At 50.1% G+C, this 21,383-nt stretch overlaps 2 protein-coding genes across 2 annotated transcripts in view; both read right to left on the bottom strand.

Moving 5' to 3' along the window:
• Positions 1-1,326: 1,326 nt before the first annotated feature.
• LOC148110677 (protein transport protein Sec16B-like) lies at positions 1,327-13,961 on the bottom strand. Its single transcript, XM_087866085.1, has 12 exons — positions 13,920-13,961; positions 13,476-13,521; positions 12,215-12,324; positions 10,865-10,937; positions 9,290-9,574; positions 8,439-8,506; positions 5,153-5,305; positions 4,880-4,975; positions 4,444-4,552; positions 4,236-4,315; positions 3,058-3,156; positions 1,327-2,412 (listed from the first exon to the last, which is right to left on the bottom strand). Exons 1-12 carry the CDS (start codon positions 13,959-13,961, stop codon positions 2,341-2,343), a joined length of 1,233 nt encoding a protein of 410 aa, XP_087722211.1. The 3' UTR covers positions 1,327-2,340.
• Positions 13,962-15,367: 1,406 nt separating this feature from the next.
• SEC16B (SEC16 homolog B, endoplasmic reticulum export factor) overlaps positions 15,368-21,383 on the bottom strand; it is a 28,474-nt gene continuing 22,458 nt past the window's right edge. Inside the window, 3 exon segments of the mRNA XM_087858641.1 lie at positions 15,368-16,974; positions 16,976-17,087; positions 18,320-18,437. Of these exon segments, the coding sequence (XP_087714767.1) occupies positions 16,875-16,974; positions 16,976-17,087; positions 18,320-18,437 (330 nt within the window). The 3' untranslated portion in view covers positions 15,368-16,874.

Below are 21,383 nucleotides of genomic sequence, written 5' to 3'. Positions count from 1 at the left end.
GGACTCATTTCAACCAACCACATACAGATCCGTGGATGCACTCTGACCTGGCAGAGCACAAGCTGTCAATCGTGAATTAGCATAAATATCATGACCTCCCTTTCTAGTGCCGAAAGCCCCCGACTTGCCCTCAGAGATGTGCCCTGCTGTGTGTCCCTTCGCCTAAGAGGTAACTGAGCTCAGTGCTGGCTCTGCTGATGCTTCGGTCACTGATTTTCCAGGAATTATCCCAGTGGGAAGAGGAAGTGAATACACAGACATCTGACATCTTTGCCTTCCTCTTCGGGCCTCCCTCTCCTCCTCTAAAGAGTGTCTTAGGCCTTCCCTCCTGTCATGGTTCCCCGGGGCACTAAGCCACATGCCCTAGCATTGGTGGCAGAGAGGACACAGGAAGAGAAACTAGCTTAGTAATAAGGACATCTATTGAATAGTAGGGGTCTTTCTTTAAGATTTATTTATTTATTTAAGAGAGCATTTACATGCACAGGCAAGCAGGGGGAGGGGCAAAGGGAGAGAATCTCCAGCAGACTCCCTGCTGAGCGAGGAGCCTGATACAGGGGTCCCCCCTGAGCTCACGGATGTGAGCCAAAACCCAGAGTCAGATGCTCAACAGACTGAGCCACCAGGGGCCCCAAGAAGTAGTTTTAAATGATTATATCACGAACGAAAGATCCAGAGTTCAATGTGGTAGGCAATGAGACAGTCTGGGTTGTACTTATTGGATCATTTACTAATTCTTTTCTTAAAAGATTTTATGTATTTATTTGAGAGAGAGTGAGAGCACAGAGAGAGAGGGAGAGGGAGAAGCCGACTCCCCCGTGAGCAGAGAGCCTGAAGAGGGGGAATTGTGGATGCACTGAGATCCAAGTCAAAACCGTTCCGTTCCTCCGAAACTCGCACACGGCTTCCGTAGTACCGCCACTGGGTGTCAGCGCACCGAACCCAAGGAGCCCGGTCTTCTAGGGGAAGTAAGGCAACGACGGCATTCACCGAGGGCCCTCTCAGTCCAAAAACACTTACGCATACATTTCCTAATTTAATCTGAGAGATGAATAAACTTTGTAGAGAACAGAAAGTGCAATATTTAGTTAATGGAGTGACTGATTTGCATCAGAGGCGCTTTTGTCCATATTTTCTAAATTGAAAAAATAACATTAGAGCAGGCTTGGAAGTGAAGAGGATCAGTCCCCAGATTCTTCGTTAACAAAGGGCTCTTTCCAGCTCTACGCACCTTATCACACAATGAAACCATTATTAGAAGCACTTCAGTGTAGAGAGCGCTCAGTGTGCCCTCTCCCTCTGCAAAAAATCAGCCAGAGACAAGCATTTGCTATAAAATTATCTGGTTTAATCGCCATCAACATCAGACTGTAGTACCTTAGAGTACAAAACCTGTATGTACAATTACACATAGAAAAACCTTCTTTGTGAGGAGCAATTTTCAGCAAATCTGACAAACAGCAAGAGTCATCCCTATTTTGGGTTTGAAAAGAGAACTGGAAATTTCCAAGATGTCCCCTCCTCCCTCTGGCTCCAGGGACCCTCCCAACGTCCATTTGCAAAGGCCTGAGGTAGGAAGGGCGGTATTAACACTATCGGGCACTCATTCGCCTCTCTTATGGAAGGGGTGGATTTTTGGGAAACATTTCCCATCATTTATTACACCGATGTTCCATCCATCTGCATCATTAGGTTCAGTAGTTACCATGACAATATGATGCCTACAGCAATCTAACTTGATAGCCAGATGCCAGAATGTGAAAAAATAGGACCAGCTAAGAAAGTGAGAGAAATATAATTAATCTGAAGCACATAAAAATGTGCACAAAACTAGGACCAAGAGGGAAACTGCTGAAATGTCACTGAGGAGGGAGTTCTGCTGGGAAGCAATAATCAAGTTTCAGTATATAAACTTCTCTAACTAGAGCCGGGAACTGGTCTATAACTAAGACTGAGGAATGCGTCAACGTTAGTCACGAATATCGCTCTGGGCACCTCCCTCAAATAATTTCCTGCCACAGAGCCCACCAGATTTGCCTTGATTCCAGCCGAGGGGTTCTTTGGCTTGACTCTCCTGAGGATCTGAAGGCACCATCTTGAATGCTCCCGCCATGGCACCCCGCTCACCTCCAGTCTGCTGTCCTTCCCAGCTTTTCCATCCGACGTGGTACTAGCCATCGTTCTGAAGCTACTGTTCAGAGACTGGACTGAGCTGTGTCCTGGAAGAGCCTGTTGCTTCCCAGTGGAAGCAATAGGCCAGCACAACCCTGTTGGGGGCCCCAGTATGGCAGAGGGGCTGGAAATCAAGGAAGGAGACCAGCCTGGGACGGGTGGCTATTCTCATAATTTCTGGGTTGGATAGCGGCGCTGAGCGAGGCGATTCGGTCGGTTCAGGCTAGTAGCCAAGGAGAGCTGGAAGAGAACAAAGGTTGCATGAGATTATAGCCCCAGGCAGGACTCCATCCAGGGCTGGCTGTTTGGGCTGAGCTAGGGTATCCTGAGTCTAGAACACTCAAGCTGCATTTGGCTTCCCCTGGGGATCTTCTAATTATTTACTTTCACCCAACACCTGCACTTCTTAAATATGGCAAGAGAAATTCAATTTTATTAAGAGGTGAGGCCAAATGGGTACATTAGAGCAACCAATCTACCCCAAGTCACTGAAGGGCAGGGAGTTCAGCTTCTCTTGAAGTTTGCAGTGATCCCCTCACCCCCAGGATGGAGTGATGGTATTTCCACACCACTGGTACCAACACCTATGTGTCTCTCAAAGTCTCAAGACCTGTGAAAAGTCAAGAGTGATGAATAATAGTGACATTGACTGAGCATTTTCCGTGTGTGAGGCCGTTCACACACATGCTCCCATTTAATCCTCACAGCTACCCTGCGAGGTGGCTACTACTAACCCCATTTTACAGATGCAGAAACTGAGTCTTATAGGAGGTAAGTCATTGCACAAGAACCCACACACAGTAAGCGGCAGACTAGGATAATAAACTTGGATTGCCATCATCCAAAATTTGTGCTCCTAACCCCTCTTCCTCAGGGCTCCCTTACCTGGTGGACCTGAGATGGGTTGTAGAGAGGAACACTTCCTTTCAAGGGGGTTGGGGGAAGCAGAACACCAGGGTTGAAGTAAAGCTCAGAGGAAACAGCCTGTGATGGAAAATAATAGAAAATCCTCTCGGTTGCCGCTTCTGATTCCAGAACATCAAAGGTGTCCCTGAGTGTCAACTTTGATCAAGGGATGCAGATCCCTTGATAGACCTCAGAGAATTCAGCACACAAACATGATTCAAGTGGGCACGGCCAACCCCGGGTCTGGGGAGGCCAACGCAGAGGCTCAGGGGCTGCTGTACCCGGAGCATGAGATGAAAAAGCCACAGTCAATTATCCTGATAGCATCATAAAAAGTAATATCATATATTCTCTGAAAGGCCTAAAATACTACAAGAGTGCACTAACCCAGCCGCAAGAAAATAAAAATGTTTTCCTAGCAATCGGCATGAAATCCGTACCGTGTGGACGATTCATCAAGAACTTTTTACAGTCCTTGCCAGAGTCGCTGGCGAACTCCAGGAGAGGGAAAGAGGCCGTTCTCTAGACTTCACCTAAGGAAGTCGTTATGGGCTGCATCGTGTCCCCTCGAAACTTCCTATGTGGAAATTCTCACCCCCAGTACCTCAGAATGTATTTGGAGGTAGGGTCTTTAAAGAAGTGATTAAGGGGGTGTCTGGCTGGCTCGATCAGTAGAGTATGTGACTCTTGATCTCGGGATTGTAAGTTCAAGCTCCATGTTGGGTGTAAAGATTACTTAAAAAGAAAATCTTAAAAAAATAAAAATAAGAAAAATAACGAGGTGATTAAGGTAAGATGAGGTCATGGGGGGGGCCCTAAGTCAATATGACGGGTGTCCTTATAAGAAGGGGAAATTTGGACACAGATGCACACAGAGGGAAGACCACGTGAAAACCATGGCCATCTATGAGCCAAGGAAAGAGGCCTCAGGAGAAGCCAATCCTGCCAACACGCTGCCTCAGACTTCCGGCCTCCAGAGCTGTGAGGAAATCACTGTGTTTAAGCTGGAGTCTGTGACATTTCATCATGGTGGCCCTAACGGACTACTACAGAAGCTTTCTGCCCTCACCGGTGGCACCTCCAGCCCACACTCAATGTTCAGTCCTCACGCACGCAGGCATCTGGGGGCCCTAAGCTCCAGCCCGTGCGCTGCTCACCTCAGGCCCAGACAGGCCTCCACTCCCAGCGCCCTCAGCTGCTCCCCCACCAGACACCGATCCTCGGACTTCGCCCTCGCCTAGAAAGCAATGAGTCAGAGCTGTTTCCACTGCTCCGAGCTGAAGAGGCCCCACTCTCAGAAGGTACCCTCCAGGCCCGAGGAGCACAGAGAGCCCACAGACCCAGAGGACATGAGGTTGGCGGTACCTGTGGCCCCGGACAAGGTGCTGGCACCTGGCAGAGACTGGGGCTCTGGGAGAGAAGTCGGTGTGAAGCCAGGGCCAGCCTCAGGGGGAGAAGAGGCTCTGGAGGTCTCCTGTATCATGGGGAAAGACAGGCAGTGTTGGGGGTACTGGTTGTTAACAAATTCATGCCCACAACAGTGGCCTCAACCTGTGACCGGCTGCCAGGGACTCAGCCCAAAACTCCACTTGCCACCCCAAAACCCTCTGGCCGCTCCCCTGCTCAAGAATCAAACCACCACTGGTGCCCTGAAGTTGATATTCTCCATCCTAATTTTTAAGACCCAGTTGGCCTTTGCCAATTGCCAGATGCCAGCTCCGGGCCTCCGAGGTTCTGAGGAAACTTCCTGCGACGGGCCCACAGGAGGGGAAGGGTCCTTGCCCTCGGCCCTCACACTTACCTCAGAGTCGGGACTGTCCGATGAGTCTTCTCCAGACGCAGAGGCGCTGTTGGTGGGCTTCGAGCGAAACCAGCTGAACCAGCCAAACCCTGAGCTCTGGAAGGGAAAGCAGGAGGTTTAGGGCCTACGGATGTGCGTCTCCCGCTGACTAGGAAACAGGCCCACCCCAGCATTATGGTGGGGAGTCAGAGGCCCAGCCAAAGCCCAGGCTCCCAACCCTGCCGCCCACACCATTTGGGAAGGAGACAGTGGCCACAGAACAAAACCCTCTACCCTCGTGTTCTCTTTCCCGTCTCCTGGCTTTTCCTTCTGTGCCGGGCTTTGGGAAGATTTTTTATCTGCCTCATCGGAGGACTCCTCCTCATCCTCCTTGACTGAAACAGTGGAACTCTGAGAATTATTTCGTGATCTGGGAATCACTGGCACCTGGAATTCAAGAAAATAAGAACAAATGTTTTTATAGCACTTGACAGGTGATGAGGGCAAATCGCGTGTTCCCCCTCCCCAGCCCCACTCAGTAAATCAGTGGGATAGACTTACAGGCTCACATTTTAGTGATGAGGAACTCGGGCTTAGCTAGGAGAAATGATTTGCTGAGGCCACAGAACAAGCCCAGAGCCCAATCTCCGTCCTCGTATTATCCCCTAATCCTATGGGCTTTCGGCCGCCATGCTCCCCCCCCCCCCCGCCCCCAGAACAGAGTTCCAGAAGTATCCCACGGCCTGGAACAGAGGATGTGGAAGGTCACCGGTGGAAAGGAAGAGGGCACTCACGAGTACCCACACACCCGAAAGGACAGAGATTGACCCTCACTCATCCGAGAGCTCATTCCTAGCAGACTTGCTCAAGGTCAACTGCGAAAAATGCAGCAGAGAAAAGCAAAATCCACCATGTGCCTTTATATTTGTGTGCGTGGGAAAATACACATGGCATAAAATTCACAGATTTAACCATTTTTAAGTGTACGATTCAGTGGCATCAGTATATTCACAATGTTGTATAACCACCACTAATACTCCTTTTCCAGAACATTTAATTAACCTCAACAGAAACTATGTGCCCATCAAACACTAACTCCCCGTTTTCCCCTCCCCCCAAGCCCCTAGTCGCCTCTACTCTTTTTGCCCATAAATTTGCCTCTTCTAGATACCTCCTAAAAGCAGAATCACACAACATTTGTCCTTTTGTGTTATATTCACATTTTATACTCCAAAAAAGCATAAATGGTACAACCTTTGGAAAATACTTTGGCAAACCTAGAAAAAGCTTCAATTTTTATTCTGAGTATAGAATTTACTAGGTAGTAAACACTGTTCTAAGCACTTAAATATAGTGATTTGTTTAATCCTTACAACTGTCCTGTGAGGTGGGTTATTATCATCCCATTTTACATATGAGAAAACCAAGACACAGAAGGATTAGGCAAGCTGTCTAAGGCCACATGGCTAGTAAATGGCAGAGCAAGGATTCAAACCTCAGCAGTCTGACTCTCCTTCTAGCAATTTCTCCTGGTTGAGTAATTCAAGAAATAGACAAGTCTTGCATGTCCGTCACTAGAATGTGCAGCACTGTGTTTGATACGTGAGGGGAAGGGAAGGGGATTCACAGAGAGAGGAGGAGAGACACTTGAAATGTTTAGCTATGTGGGAAACCTGGAGCTCCTCCCTGTGGCCCCCAAAGTCCTGTGTGATCCAGCCTCTATCACTCTGGCCTTGCTTCTCAGCCCACTGCTCCCCACTTTCTACACACAGTGGGTCCCTTGCTCTTTCTTCATGGCACCAAGTCAGTCCCATTTCAGAGCCTGTGTTCTTGCTATTTCCTCCACCTTGAACACTTGTTCCCCAGACACTTAACTCACCTTGTCTGCCCCCCCATTCTGACCTCTGCTCAAGACCTCCCCAGAGGAGACCTCCCTGGCCACCCCATCTAAAGTAAAATCCCTCATGCACACAGTTGCTTATTTAAGTCACCTCCACCAAACAGAAGCACATGAGAGTAGGTTCCCTGTGTGTCCCCAGCAGTCACAGGGGAACTTGGGATTTGTGAATGAGTGAACGAAAGAACAGATGATGGTGCTTTCACGCAATGGACTTTATCATACCAATATTAAAAATCATTACTGGGGGCACCTGGGTGGCACAGTCGGTTAAGCATCTGACTCTTGGTTTCCATTCAGCTGGTGATCTCAGGGTGAGATCGAGCACCATTTACGGAGTCTGCTTAAGTGGCTCTCTGCCCCTCCCCCACCCTGCACACTCACTCACGAGCTCTATCAAATAAATCTTTTTAAAATAATAAAATAGGGGCGCCTGGATGGCTCCTTCAGTTAAGTGTTTGCCTTCGGCTCAGGTCATGATCCTGGGGTCCTGTGATGAAGCACCACATCCGGCTCCTTGCTCAGCAGGGAGTCTGCTTCCTCTTCTCCCTCTGCCCCTCCCCCCTTCAGGCTCACTCTCTCTCTCTCTCTCTCAAATAATAAAATAAAGTTTAAAAATAAATAAAATAACAATAAAATAAGTAAATAGATAAAAATAAAAATAATTTATGAATGACATGGAAAACCTCATTTTATGGTATTAATAACAATAGAAAATAAAGTTTTATATACACCTTTAGAAACATGAGTGATATTTCATTGATAATTTATGATACAGTTTTCTGTAACAATAATGTACTACTTTTTCAGTCAGAAAAAAATAAGGAAAGCATAAAAGTTTTTTAAGTCCTGCAGCCCCGTTACTACTTGAGACATTTATACGATGTAACCACTATTTATCTGATGAAATTTATACAGTGAAACCCTCCAGCCGGCCAAAGCTGAAGAACACCTCAAATACCGATTGTTGGGGGAAGGGTGCATTCATTGGACAGCTAGCTAACATGATCAGTTAGCCAGGACCCCTTCTAAGACCTTCCAGCCTAACTGAGGAGAAAATACACAGCTGCCTTAGATCCTTCTTGGAAAAAAGGTGAGGTAAAAATTACAATAAAGGCATCAAGAGTCTCCCATGAGGGGCCCCTGGGTGGCTCAGTTGGTTAGGTGTCTGCCTTCGGCTCGGGTTATGATCCCAGGGTGCTGGGATTGAGCCCCAGTCAGGCTCCCTGCTCAGTGGAGAGCCTGCTTCTCCCTCTCCTCCCTGCTCATTCTCTCTCTCCCACTCTCTCTCTCAAATAAATAAATAAAATCTTAAAAAAAAAAAAAAAGTCCCCCATGACAGGACAGGGCGTGGAGAGCGTTTGGAACAACAGTGAGCAGAGGGCGTGAGAGATCTCTGAGGCCAAAACGAAACTCAGCCCCACCACCCCTCCTCCATGGACACTGGCTGGTGGACTGAACATAAACAAGAACATGGCGCCCCTTCTCATGTTCCCACTAGGGGTTCCCAAATCCCACTAGGATTTGGTGTGGAAAGAAACAAGAAGAAACAAGGTGCAGTGTGGAAGGGAGAGCAGGTGCCAGGCAGAGGAAGGACTTTGCACATGACTAAGAAATCTGGGCCGTTGGAAAAAACCTGAAGCCTTGGGTAGGCGTCAGCATCTGCTGGGGTTGTCCTCTCACCTGGGGCTGAGAAACAACCTTTTGACCATCAGGATGCTGGAAACTTCCTTGAGAATCTGTGTTCTCTCCTGTGGCACGAAACACAGACAAACATTGTGATTTGAACTTGTGCTTTTCCCATCTAACTGGAAGGAGGAATGGGACACCGTCAGCTTTTCTAACTGCCAAGCGGCTGCAGGGCCAAGCCCATGACCCCACGTGGGTCACGGAAATGCGAAGACCACACACAAAACCCTCTCATTTCCAGCTGCCCCGAGACATGCTGGTCACCTGGCCTCTGAACCAAGCCGTTCCTTAGGAATCGTGGAAACCGGGCCACGTGGAGCTGGATCACGGGGATCCTCCCGACCCTCCCCTCCGCTTGAGCCTCCTGCCTTGGGCAGGCCGTTATCCCAGAAGTCGAAGATCTAACCGTCCTGTTTGGTGGCCAGCGTGGTGTTGCTCAGCACTGCTCACCATGCTCAGCCCTTCTGTGTCCCATCACCACTCTGGGGAGTGGGACAGAAGAGTGGGCCTCTGCCTGCAACCCCTAACAGTGAGCTCTTGGGGGCAGGATGGCATTTCCCTCTTTCCTCCACCCTGCAGCCTCTCTCCTAGAAACTATGCATCCAAGAGGAGGGCGGGAGGAATGGCTACTGGCCTTGTTATGCTTGTCCCCGCGGAGAGGCAGACTGCAAAGGAAGGGAGCAGTGTCCCTCAGATGCATGCAAAGTACTGCCACATAGTAGGCCCACAGTCAGGCACACACCTGCCGTTCAGGGTTTTATCGGCTCTGACCCACCCTCTTCTACTGGTCCCTCCACCTCCCTCTTCTGCTTCCTCCCCTTCAAAACTCCTCACCCCAGTCTTACCAAGGGGAGGGTGTATCTTCTGGGTTTCCTCCCAAGCTCCTCCTCCAGGAGTCCCTGTCACTGCCAGGCTGCCACCAGCTCCAGAAACTGAGTAAAGAGGCACTGGGACCCCCATCTGCCCCACACTTCCTCCTTCTGGGTGGGAGCTGGGCTGGTGGGGAAAGGGCTGTTGTGGGCTGGGCTGGGCCAGGGCCGTCTGCTCCAGGGTTGGCCACAAGGCTGAGCGGTCCGCAAGGGCTCCTGAGTCGCTTTGACGTCCCGAAAGATCATGGTAGAAAGTGCTTTCTAAGGACATAGGGCAAAGAGGAAGAGCTGAGACCTGAAATACAGCATTAGAATGGACCCATCACACCAGGACCATTGCTGCCCACATCCTCCTTGGAAAGAAGTCACAAAGACAGGCCACTTGATGTGGCTGCCATTAATGTAATGACAAGTACAACCCAGCAGTGATTGTAACACGTCTCACTGCTTATGACTTAGAGTTGACAAAATGATTGCCCTCACTCCCGCGTACGATCTCCTAGCCTTGAACGAGTGCATTAGTGCATCGGGAGGGTAGGAATTACCACCTTGTTTAATGCCATACATTTTTACTTTTGGATAAACTTTCTCCTTTAAGGATTTCCTCATGGACTTGGGTGTTTGAAACGTAGACAGTTTCCAGTTCAAACCCGAATCAGACCACAGACACCATGGCTTTGCTTTTAAAGACTCAGAGCATCGGCCCTGGAAGCGAGTTTGGCGGTATTCCTTCTGGCTCTGCCTTTCTGCCAACGAGCTGGACGGCGGTGTGGACATGTGCCGTGACGGGCCCAAGGTCCTGGGGCTGCTGGGGCTGCTGACCCACATGCTCAATTGGGTGACAAGAGACAGTTCCTAGCTGAACTGGCATTCAGAAACACCCAGCCTGGCTCCCCTCCCGTCCTTGACCTTCACAGGTTCCGTGACACAGCGGCAAAGCCCAGACACAGAAACCGAGGCCTGCCTGCCTTGCCTTCCCCTTGCTCGTCCATGAAGGAAGTGCTAAAGGGTGGGAAATGGCTAGAAGTAGAGAGATGAAGCCCTGTCCTGACCCCACCATGGGGGTAGCTGGAGGAAAGGGCACAGAGCCAGCTGGGTGTAATACTTTCTGTCCAACCCAGCGCCCAGAGGCAGCCTGAGGGGAAGGGAGGGATGTGTTGAAAACATTCTGAACCAGGTGTCACATGTGTATAGCAAATAAATGCTCAAAAATCAACATTGATAGCTGAAAAAAATCTTCCTGTGTCCCTAACACCTACATGAAGTATGGACAATCCACCTGGCCTCAGGAAACCCACTGAGCTGGGGAGAAGCTGCTAAGGCCGGCGAAACCAGGGGGTCACAGCCCAATACAAAGAGTATTAAAACCTGACTGTGGGACGGAAACTCTCATAAGCGGGAACTGAGAAGTGTCGGGATGGCTGTGGCCGGCCGGAGCTGTGGGGGTCGGATTGGTACAGGAAGGAAGCGCCGCAGGTAGGGCACGAGTGTTTCCTAAGTTCTGCATCTCGTACGATCAGGGGCTGAGCGTCAGGTCATCAGCGTGGGTACCTGCGGATCCTCTGGCTCCCGAAATAGCGGAGTGAGCAGAACGAAGGTCCCCAGTGTCTCCTGCTACCGTGTGCTAGTAAAATAAAGTAAAATCTTCTTAAGCCACACAAAGAAAAGCAAGAACAGGGAACAATGGCTTAAAAATTAAGTCAAGGGGTGGCTGGGTGGCTCAGTCAGTTAAGCCTCTGCCTTCGGCCCAGGTCATGATCCTGGGGTGCTGCAATCGAGCCCTATGTCCAGCTCTCTGCTCAGCGGTGACCCTGCTTCTGCCCCTCCCCCATTGTCTCTCTCTCTCAAATAAATAAATTAAATCTTTAAAAATAAATAAATAAAAATTTTTAAAAATTAAAATTAAGGGGCGCCTCTGTGGCTCAGTCATTAAGAGTCTGCCTTCAGCTCAGGGCATGATCCTGGAGTTCTAGGATCGAGCCCCACGTCAGGCTCTTCTGCTGGAAGCCTGCTTCTTCCTCTCCCACTCCCCCTGCTTGTGTTCCCTCTCTCACTGGCTGTCTCTATCTCTGTCAAATAAATAAATAAAATCTTTAAAAAAAAATTAAAATTAAGTCAAAAAGAAACTTCAGAAGCAGTGGCAAAGTAGGGGAGCCTCGCCTGAATGCCGAGGGCTGTGGGAGAGGCACACCGGCAGGAGGGAGGCCTCAGCCCTGCTCAGAGCCAGCAGGGACAAGGACACCAGCACCATCCATCATGTCCCCGAGGAAGGCGCAAGTGGAAGGGACTAAACCGCATGGCCCGGTGTCCTGTGTGCACAGTACATGGCAGGAGTCAGGGCCGTGTGTGTCTTAAAAAATCCACCCTGTCCTGTCTTCAGAGACAGTAGAAGAAAGAGAATGGAGGCAGCCCCGTTCCAATTATGTTACAATTACTGCCAGCAGCTTCTGCACTTGTCAGAACAAAAAGGAAAGGCCTGGAAATCTTTTAAGCAATTGCCCTACATTACATGAAAGTGACACGGGTCCACTGTGATCCATTGTTCCTAACAGAGAGATGAAAGCTTTAATGGTCATAAAATGTATCCTCTAGGACCACAGAGAAGGGTGGCAAGGGGGATCGGCAAGAGGGCCCCAGGGTCTCACAGGCAGACACAGGAAACCATTTCCACCTGAGAGAGAGAGAGAGAGAGAGAGAGAGAGAGAGAGAGAGAGAGGCAGCAGCTGGGAGGCTGAGCACCTCCCCTGCCCGGGTCAACATGTGCCTCGTGGGTACCAGGGGACTTCAGGGCCCTCCATGGGGTGAGGGATTTGCCACATTCAGTGCCTGCCTACTCGGTGCTAGGGGAGCAAAGAGCAAAACAAAGGTCTCAGCCCCTGGCCCGGCTCCAGCCCCACTCACCACCAGCTCCTGGCGCCGCTGGCGAAGGGGAGCCAGCCAGGCTGGCTCCGGGTCCCTGTCTCCACGGCGTCTCTCTACAACCAAGGGATCTGACAGCTTCAGTCTCTCTGCTAGCTGTGCCAGGTTTCCAGCCAGGTCAGGGGTGAACGTAAGAGAGGGGAAAGGAGAAATAGAAAGACAATGGGGAGCGAAGCAACAAGGGAAGAGGGGAAAGACAGTCTTCACTCCCTTGCAAATTAGATTACAAAGAATAATTGAGAGGTAGCAAATTCAGCAGGTACCTTCCCGAAATTGCAACATAAATAAACAACTAACCCATCTTGGTGTTAGCTACTCCATGAGATATAAGAAGAAACTGTTACCCAGCTCTGCATCCTTGCAAGGCTGTCTGCTCTAGCAGGGCTTCCCGAACTTCTTCCGTGCTCTGGGGAACCACCTGGACTGTTGCTAAAATGCTAATTCTGATCCCAGAATTCTGGGTGGGGCCTGAGATTCTGCATTTCTAATCAGCTTCCAAGTGATGCCCTCACTGCTGGTCAAGGGACTACTTTGTCTTGCAAGATTCTACTCCCTTATGAAGTCCCCAAACCTCCCAGCTCCTCCATTCCAGGTCCCTGAGCTCGCTACAACCGCCAGCCCATTGACAGACCCCTCATGGGCAGGGGGCTCGGCACTACAGATGGGTCGTTGGCTACAGGATCCAACACTCGGGCCTCATCTAAAGCAAAGCAAAAATTGACAGTGGGCTGCTGTACTCTCCAGCTAATGGATTTTTCTTCAGTTAATTGGAACAACTATTCCCCTGTTTTCTTCCCCAGGAACTAAAAGTTGATTTGTTTTTGTTTTCTTTTTTAAACGTATCCCACATGTGATAAAATATTCCATGCATTTAAAAGCATTTTAATAAGGATCATTTCCTGTTTTAATCACTAAAATATATTTTCCAAGTCCAGCATTGATAATTAGAATAACGTGCAGTTTTACTGTCCCAGAAAAGCAGTTGCAAGAAGTTTCTGGCCGAGCACATTCCTGGTTTCTCGTCTCCCGATCCCACCACCCTCTGCCCATTGCCTGCTTCTTTGTGTGGTGTCGGGACTGTGCTTATCACACCTGGGCATGCGTACATGGTCAAAGACAGCCATGGGCTCCAATTTTCCAGCATGTTCAAAGGAGATGGGATGTGGAGTCTAAGCCGCTTTACGATAGCTTTCTCTGAACACCGAAGATAAAACACCTGCAAAGAACCCTTTGAGAAGCTCACCTTGATGAGTTCTACTAATAGCACAGGGTGATTGCTCTCTTCCTGGCTAAGGAGGGCCGTGCCAATGGCTTCGCAGTAATGCAAGGCCTGGGACGCAAGGCCGTAATCTGCCAGACGGGAAGCATAAAGGAGCTTATACACCTGTGAAGAGGAACAGGGCCAGTGATGAGTCCATCCAGGCAGGCATAGAAGGAGAGGAATGTAGATAAGACTTCCTGGAAGTCAGCTGACTGCCAGCTTCTGCTAACTCTGGCATCCAAATATCAAGGAGGGCTTCGTGCCATTCGGGGCATTCTATCTGGGTCTGGGCACAATTTCAAGTCCAGCCTGCAGGTCCTGCATCGTTTCGAGAGGGATGGGAGTCACCATCAGCTCAGTCTCCATAGACTGAGTCCCCATCGAAATGCATCGGACTATTTACTTCTTATCAGGAAGCCCACCCACCTGGAAAGCCTGGAGCAGGTGGGGTGTCAGACCAGGCACCATGGGGACATAGAAAGGAAGAAGAAATGACTCTAACTCAGAGAGGCAGGTAGGTATTCACGGACGCATGAGGGGCAGAGCAAGATGGAGCACAAGGGTCTGGGAATCAGACAGGTCCAAGGTCAAATCCCAGCTCCACACTGGGTGTGCCACCTTGGGCTGGTTACCCCACCTCCCTGTGCCTCAGTTTCCTCACTACAATATGGGAATAATAATACCATTTACCCCCTGGCTGTTGTAAAGACTAAATTAGATAATCCATGTAAAGGTCTTAGAACAAATGGTATGCAAGAGATGGGAGTCAATAGTATGGAAGTCGTCTGAGCGTCAGTTTCCTCTTTTGGGAAGGGAGGGTAATCGTGTCCACCTCGCGGGGTGAGAAATAATACTCTAAAAACACAAAAGCACTATGCCCACCCCTAGAGCGCACTCACTAAAACTAGTGAACCCCCTTACTCTCAGCCCAGAAGTGACTGAAAGGTGAGATGACCCAAGAAGGGAGAGAGAGATGAAAGGACTGTTCTCGAAGGAGCTGGTCCGGCACGGCTTTGGTAAAACACCGAAAGAAGGTACTAATGGGGTCACTACCTTATCATAACTAATTCACTCATTTTCAAGGTTTGGTTTTGCACTTTGTGCTGTGGGGTGTGTGTGTGTGTGGCTGGGTGCACCCCAGGGACAGGCACTGAAGGAGTCTTGATGAATTTGAGGTGACAACACGGCATCCAGCAGAGGCGCTGAGAGAAGAGAGGAGAACCCGCGTGCACGCCACCCGCACAGCAGAAGCCCCGAGAGGAAGAAGGAAGGGAGAGGACCGGGGACAGAGCCGGAAGGAACTTCCAGAGCTCGAAGACAGAGGGGTCCAAAAGAGATGGGAGGAGCAGGTCAGACAGAGGGAGCAGACTGGGCAGCCCCTGGGCTGGGCCCCCAGGCTCTACCCCCTGCAGGATGGCCAAGGGGCAGAGGAGAAGGGAGAGCTGTTTGCAGAGAGCGGAGCAGAAGTTGCTGCAGACCAGGTGTGAGGTCGGGTCCCAGGACACCAGCCGATTTCCATTTGTCAGGCAGGAGGCAGGAGCCTCCGGCAGAGGGACCGCTGCCTTGTTTGGCTTTCGTATCTTAAAATGCAGACCTTTAGGAGACCTCGGAAGATATCCTAACTCTTCCCATGCTCAAGCTAACGAGGAAAAGTGCTGTCAGTGACTTCACAGTGACTCTGTGCCAAACAGCCAAGCTGCAAATCCAGCTGCCGGCGGGCATGGGCCGCGAAGACAGCGGCCTTCCGTGCGTTCGGTTACCTGGAAAGAAGGGATGAAGGATTTGGGGCGGCCCAGCATCTGACAGTACTCGAAGATTTCCGTCCTCTGGATAGCCTCGGTCGTTGCAAATTTCAAAAACTCTTGACTAAAACCAGGGAATAATAATGAAAGAAATTGAGGAGGGATGGGAGGGGAGGAGTTTCAATCCTAGTAGTCACCCCAGCTACACCCATTCGCGGTAGAGCTTCTGCCCTGGGCTGATCCCCAGGACGGCCAAGACAGGGAAGCCGCTCTGGGCCTCCAGAGCAAAGGTTTGGCCTCCTCTCGCTCCACCTTCTTGAGGTTGGGGATGGAACAGAAGGTGCTGGGGAGCAAAGACTGCAGAAAAAGGGGGTCCTCCCCCTTCTTTGCTGGAGTGTCCCCTAAGGCAAGCTGCTCCCCATCCCACCTCAGCGGGGCAGTGGGTGGTCCCTTAAACATGCTGAGAGTGAACCTTAGTGCCCTGAAGGCCCTCACACCTGTGTGAGGCCACTCCTGGCCTGAAGAAAAGAGAAGAGGGAGTGACGTGGGGCCCCAAGAGCACCGAGAAAGGAAGGCATAGCCCAGACAGGGGAGGACAACTGAGCCAAAATTCAAATGACAGCCCCTGTGCTGGGTGTTCATTCAGCCAAGGAGGAAGCAGGCTGAGTGAATGGGATGCAAGGGGCTGGCAGACCCCTCCACGTGCCCCGACAGCTTGCCGTGGTAGCTGAGCTCACGGTCCCTCCCTGCTATCTCCAGAAATGCCCTCGTGGGATACAAACATAGGAGAGAGACGAATGAACCCCACGCTTTTCTTGCCGCATTGGGCACAGATTGGGATACGACAAGCCAACAAGACACCTTCAGAGACCACGCCTGGAGAGAGCCGGCCACAAGACTGTACGTTTCTGCAGAGATAGGCCGCTTGGCCCAACAGTGATCAGTCAGGGCTTCGAAGCCTGACGGCCAGGGTTCCAAGTCCAGCGTGACCCCACACTAGCTGTGCTATCTTAGGTAAGTTATTTAACCTCTCTGTGCCTTGGTTTCCCTCCTCTATTAAGTGAAGATTAAAAATACAGCTTATGATTAAAGGAAATAGTGCAAATAAAATGGCACAGTGTAAGCCTTGGAAATCTTAACTATGACCGGGAGGGGAGAGAAGAAAGATCCAGAGCACAGAGGACTGCTAGGAAGCAAACAGAACTTTTTGTCCATTTATTCATTGTCTACGGGATCACAAGGATCCTAATGTTACGGCCAGCAAAGAAGAGTAACAGGTGGGACTTTTAGAGCTTGTGCACCAGGTCAGTGTAGGGGTGTAAGGAGTAAGCATAAACTTCCTCCAATTTCCAGTTCGGCCCAGGGCCGACTCTGAGCCAGGCCCAGGGCTGCCTAACACGGAGCGAGCAGCAAGCCGCCCTGTCTTACCCAATCCGAAGAGGTGACCTCTGCTCATGGAGCCAGGGTGCCACCCAGTGGTCACAGGGGCACAAGACACCCCAGGGGCACACACGCAGTTTGGGGGAGCAGGACTGGAGACTGAGGCCCCCTGTTGGCGGGATGCGGTCCCCACTCGACACCTCCCTGCCCTGCCCCCTGCAGAAAAGACCCAGAGGAAGGGAGCAGCAGCTGCTAAAATTCACACAAAAAAGTGAAAAAGGGAGCCGTGAAACCCAGCACCGGCTAAAACAATCCCCTAGAAAATGTCCTTCTCTCTCCCTTCCCCAGAAGACCACGCACCTGTGGCTGCTGCCGAGCAAGGCCAGATGGTCTGTCTTTACGGTGTAGTGGCCGAAGGGCACGTGAGCCATGAGGTAGCAGAAGTGAGCGGCCTCCACCAGCCCCTTCCCAGCTGCAGGAGGAGGAGAGCAAGCCCCAGTCACAGAGCATGCCTTGTGGGGACCCACTCCCTGGGCGGGATGGGAGGGAGATGGCAGGGGATTCGGGGATCAGAGGGGAGAGTCCTCAGGGGAGTGAAGGGGGAGAACGACTCACATCAGGATTCACATGCCCCAAATCACACGCCCCCTCCCACCCACATTCTTAGCTTCAGACATCATTCCATTTCAGTTCTCTTAGGCCAGAATAGGCCTCTAATTCCTGTTCCCCTCACGTATTTGTGATTGGGAATTTGCTAGGCATGTTAGTCCTTCCTGAGGGTGAAAGGGAGCAGATGCGCGCACTTGAGCAAAGATGCGGGCCAGGGGGAGGAGCCCTTTTTAAATGAGGCTTCTTGGGGCACTAATGCTTCTCCTACTGAAATCAAACAATAGTAAACTTCTCCCAGGGCTCATAAAATTCACAATAATTGCCAACCTGTTCCCATTTCCAGAATGTTCTCGCATACATTTCCCATTACCTCAAAAGTGAATTAATTCAAGTAGGTAAAGTACCCAGCACAGAGCCTGGCACCCGGGAAGGACTAAACAAAACCTACTCCCCCCTCTGACCGAGTGTGAGCCACCTGCCAGCTGACTTGGCAAACCTTACACACAGCTGTTTTCAGTCTAACAGGGCGCTGTGTCACAAAGTTTACAAAGACGATATGATTTCTAGATGTTCTGCTCCTTGACCAAATTTGAGAACCACGGATCTGGAACATCCAACAGCCCCTAAGTGTTTATAAGGCCACGTTCCCTGAGAGAATACAAGTGCAGACTACACAATGACCCAGGGTAGTTCAGGCAAAGATGGAGTCTGCTATCTGGCTGAGCTGGGTCCCTGTACGACTAACCATAATAGGAGCAGAGGTTCCCCAGGGTTAACTCCGTCCTCAGGGGAACCTGACCAAGGATAGAAAGCCAACTGCTGAGAGTTGCTTCCTACAGTAGCACGACCCCAGTCTTGGGGCCCTGGACTGCACTGGCTTGCAGCAGAAATTCTGGGAAACAGAGGCAGGAATGACACTCCCTTCCCTGGAGTTTCTGTCCCCCAAACATGGAGGCTCCTGGGTCAGAGGAGAGCCTACGGTGCAGACTCGGGCCCTGCACAGCACCTAAGAGCCCACGGATAGATGTTTAAAGCTGGCCTGGAGATGGCCTAGAGGAGAAGAGGGCGGGGTTGGAGGGTCTGCCTTCTGCTTACCCAGGGTGTCCCCCATGGTGATAATGGCTCGCTGAAGCAGCTCCGGGTCCCCACCCTGATTCGACAGAATCACAGCCAAGTGAGGCCTCCAGTCTCCCCACTGCTTGTCCGCACAGCACTGAAAGGCAGCAGACCAAATGGGAGATTTACTGACTAATGTAGCACTAGCCAGAGTGTAGAAGAAAGTTGTCCATCTCCTAGTCTGGAGTTCAGGGAATGCACGCTTACACCCGCCTGCGGAGCTGTCCTTCGTTGATTTCGAGATCTCCTTTTAAAAAGCAAGATTCCTCGAAGGATGGGTAGGCAGACAAACACATGCACATACATACAGTCATAGAAATATCAGGAAGTAGGTAAATAAAATGACACTATTGATCACTTCCTGATTTTCAAATTTCTTCCCGGTGTCCCCATTCCCAACAGCAAGGGACAACATCCAGAAAAACAAAACAAGACAAACCCTGATGTTTCAGTGGGAGAAGGAAGACCGAACATCCTTGACTCATATGAAGAATCCACATTAGTCAGAAGTCAGGGGAATCCTAGGCCCTTAATACCTTACCGCATGGCTTATGTTTTCTGGTTTTACAAAGGCCTTTCACACACATCACCTTAGTTGATTTTCACAACAACCCTAGAAGTTCAATTCCTTTCGCCACTCAAAGGATGAGAAAAGCAGGCCAGGTGGCCCTGCCCAGCACCCAGTCCCCATTCATCTTGCTTCCAGCGGAGGGCTGTGCTCCCTCCCCTCCAGTGACAACGCAGGAGCAGCAGAGCTCCACAAGGGGGCAGCAGGGTGCCCACAGAGAGCCCTACTGGGGGTGGGGGAAGAGGGAAAATACCCCACACAAAGGGTGGGGCTTGGACCTCCCTTCTCCTGAATGAAGGGGAATTTCAGGACAGGAAATATCAATAAAGAAACATATGACATCACAGAAACAACTTGGGCCCTGGAGTCAACTGGAGTTCTTCCTCTTTTTTTTTTTTTCAAGACTTATTTATTAATTTTAGAGTGAGCACAAGAGCGCAGGGGGTGGGGCGCTGGAGTGGGCAGAGGGAAAGGGAGAGAGGAAGAGAGAGAGAATTCCAAGCAGACTCCCCGCTGAACACAGAGCCCCACACAGGGCTCCATCGCACTGCCCTGAGATCATGACCTGAGCCAAAATCGATTTGGCCTCTCAACTGACTGAGCCACACGGGTTGCTTCTTACTAGCTCTGTGACCTTGAGCAAGTTTCTCAAAACCTTTTTTCCTCATCTCTTAAATGGGGATCATCATTTCTACTTAAAGGGTTAGTGTTGATAATGAGATAGCCAGGTAAAGCACATAGCACAATGCTTCGCAATTAGTTTGTTTGCTCTTTATAAATGACACATAAGTACAAATCCACACACACACACACACACAAAGACGGAAGCCCCGCAAAATGAAAGAGGGGATTTGCAGACCAGTCCATCTCCCAGTTTGTTACACAGAATGGGTAGAGCAGGAGATGGACAGTAATAGCTAAGATCTAGAGGTCAGAACAATTTGTAATTATTTGGTCTTTGTAATTATCCCAAGGAACAAAAGATGCTTTATCCAACTGCATTTTCTGGTTGCTCTTTGTTTATCTGGGTGATGCAGTGTGAATGAGGGGGATGAGGACAATAAATCACCAGAACAGCAGTTCTCACTCCCTGCGTTCTGCCCAGGAACGTGCCCAGTGCTAAGCATTTCTCCTGCGAGCAATCACATGCACTGGGCGCTATTATTATCCCCACGTCAGCCAGGCCCTTTCTTGCTGGAACTAAAGGAACAAGCAAAAGAAAAATCCTTTTGCTGAAAAGAACACTTAGAAGTCATTCTTCTGTCTCTTCCCCAGGTGATTTGAAAACACTCACTGGAAGGCAGATCTATGGAGAGCAAGAGCACTCGAGAGTGAACACCTAACCAACTTCAATGGGTCAAGTATGGTGGGTTTTTTGTGTTCAGATATTCTCTTCTCCTTAATTTTCACAATAACTCTATTGGTGAGGCATCAAAATGCCCACAAAGAGGACAGCCTGCCACTCTGGGACTGAGTAAGAAGGCCAAGTTCACAGAGCGAGAAGGCACAGGCTCTGGTTAAAGCTGTGATGGAAGCCCACGTCTGGGTTTTCTGGTTGCCATGCTTTCTCCACTCATTCCCAGTAACTAAAGACTCGCCTCTTACTGGATGCCACGATGCGAGGAAACGCTCAAACACTAGGCTCAAATACTGCGTGGGCACATCACCTCTGGCTTCTCAGTTTTCTCACCTAAAAAGCAGGGAGCATTTAGCTAACTCTACCATTGCAGGGAGACCCAATGGGCCGCACGCTGGTCACGTCATTTCCTGCTACATGATGTGATGCAATTTCACGGCAGGGCACGGCCATTCAGCGGACTCGTGAGCACACGGTGGTCCCGTATAGCCAGTGGCCTTGAGGAAAGTCATCATTTTGCTTTTCTTTTCTAGGAATTGTCCCCAAGCAATAAGAAGAACAAAAGAGCAGAAGTGTGAAGTCCGTTTTCGTTAAAACCCAGGTGTCAGCAAAAACCCAAACTTCGAAATACGAGAAAAAGCTGCCAAAAGTAGTAGAGATTGACCAGAGGTGAGTTCAGGAGGAAGCAGAAAGGGGACTCCAGAAGGAGAAGATCCCACAGCCGTCTCCACCGGCTGGGGAGTAGCCATGGCTACACAGACACCCACCGAACACTCCAGATCTTGTGGGAAAAGCCAGGTAGCCTGCAGTGTGGCCCTGGCTCCTCCCCAGCACAGACCTACCCCAAACAGTTGGCCCAGGGACAGAATCTGTACACACTCACTATAAAGACAAAAGGAGGGAAGTGACGTGAAAAAATAAACGGAAGGGAGAAAGAACACTCACTGGAAAAATGTTACCACGAAACAAAGAAGTATCAGCAAACGTTTCCTCATGAGTTTAAGTAAAATCATAAAACAATTTCTTATGGAGGAAGTGCCTAAAGCTAAGCTATAAGAGCTCAAGAAAGAGACAGCTGACAGGAGGAAGAGGTAAATGTGACCTGCAAAGTTCAGGGA

The sequence above is a fragment of the Ursus americanus genome, chromosome 2, assembly GCF_024610735.1.
Source record: "Ursus americanus isolate L20-20 chromosome 2, mUrsAme1.1.p, whole genome shotgun sequence".
NCBI classification, from domain to species: domain Eukaryota; kingdom Metazoa; phylum Chordata; class Mammalia; order Carnivora; family Ursidae; genus Ursus; species Ursus americanus.
Note: the sequence above shows the minus strand (reverse complement) of the source record. Positions and strands in the feature narration are given on the sequence as shown.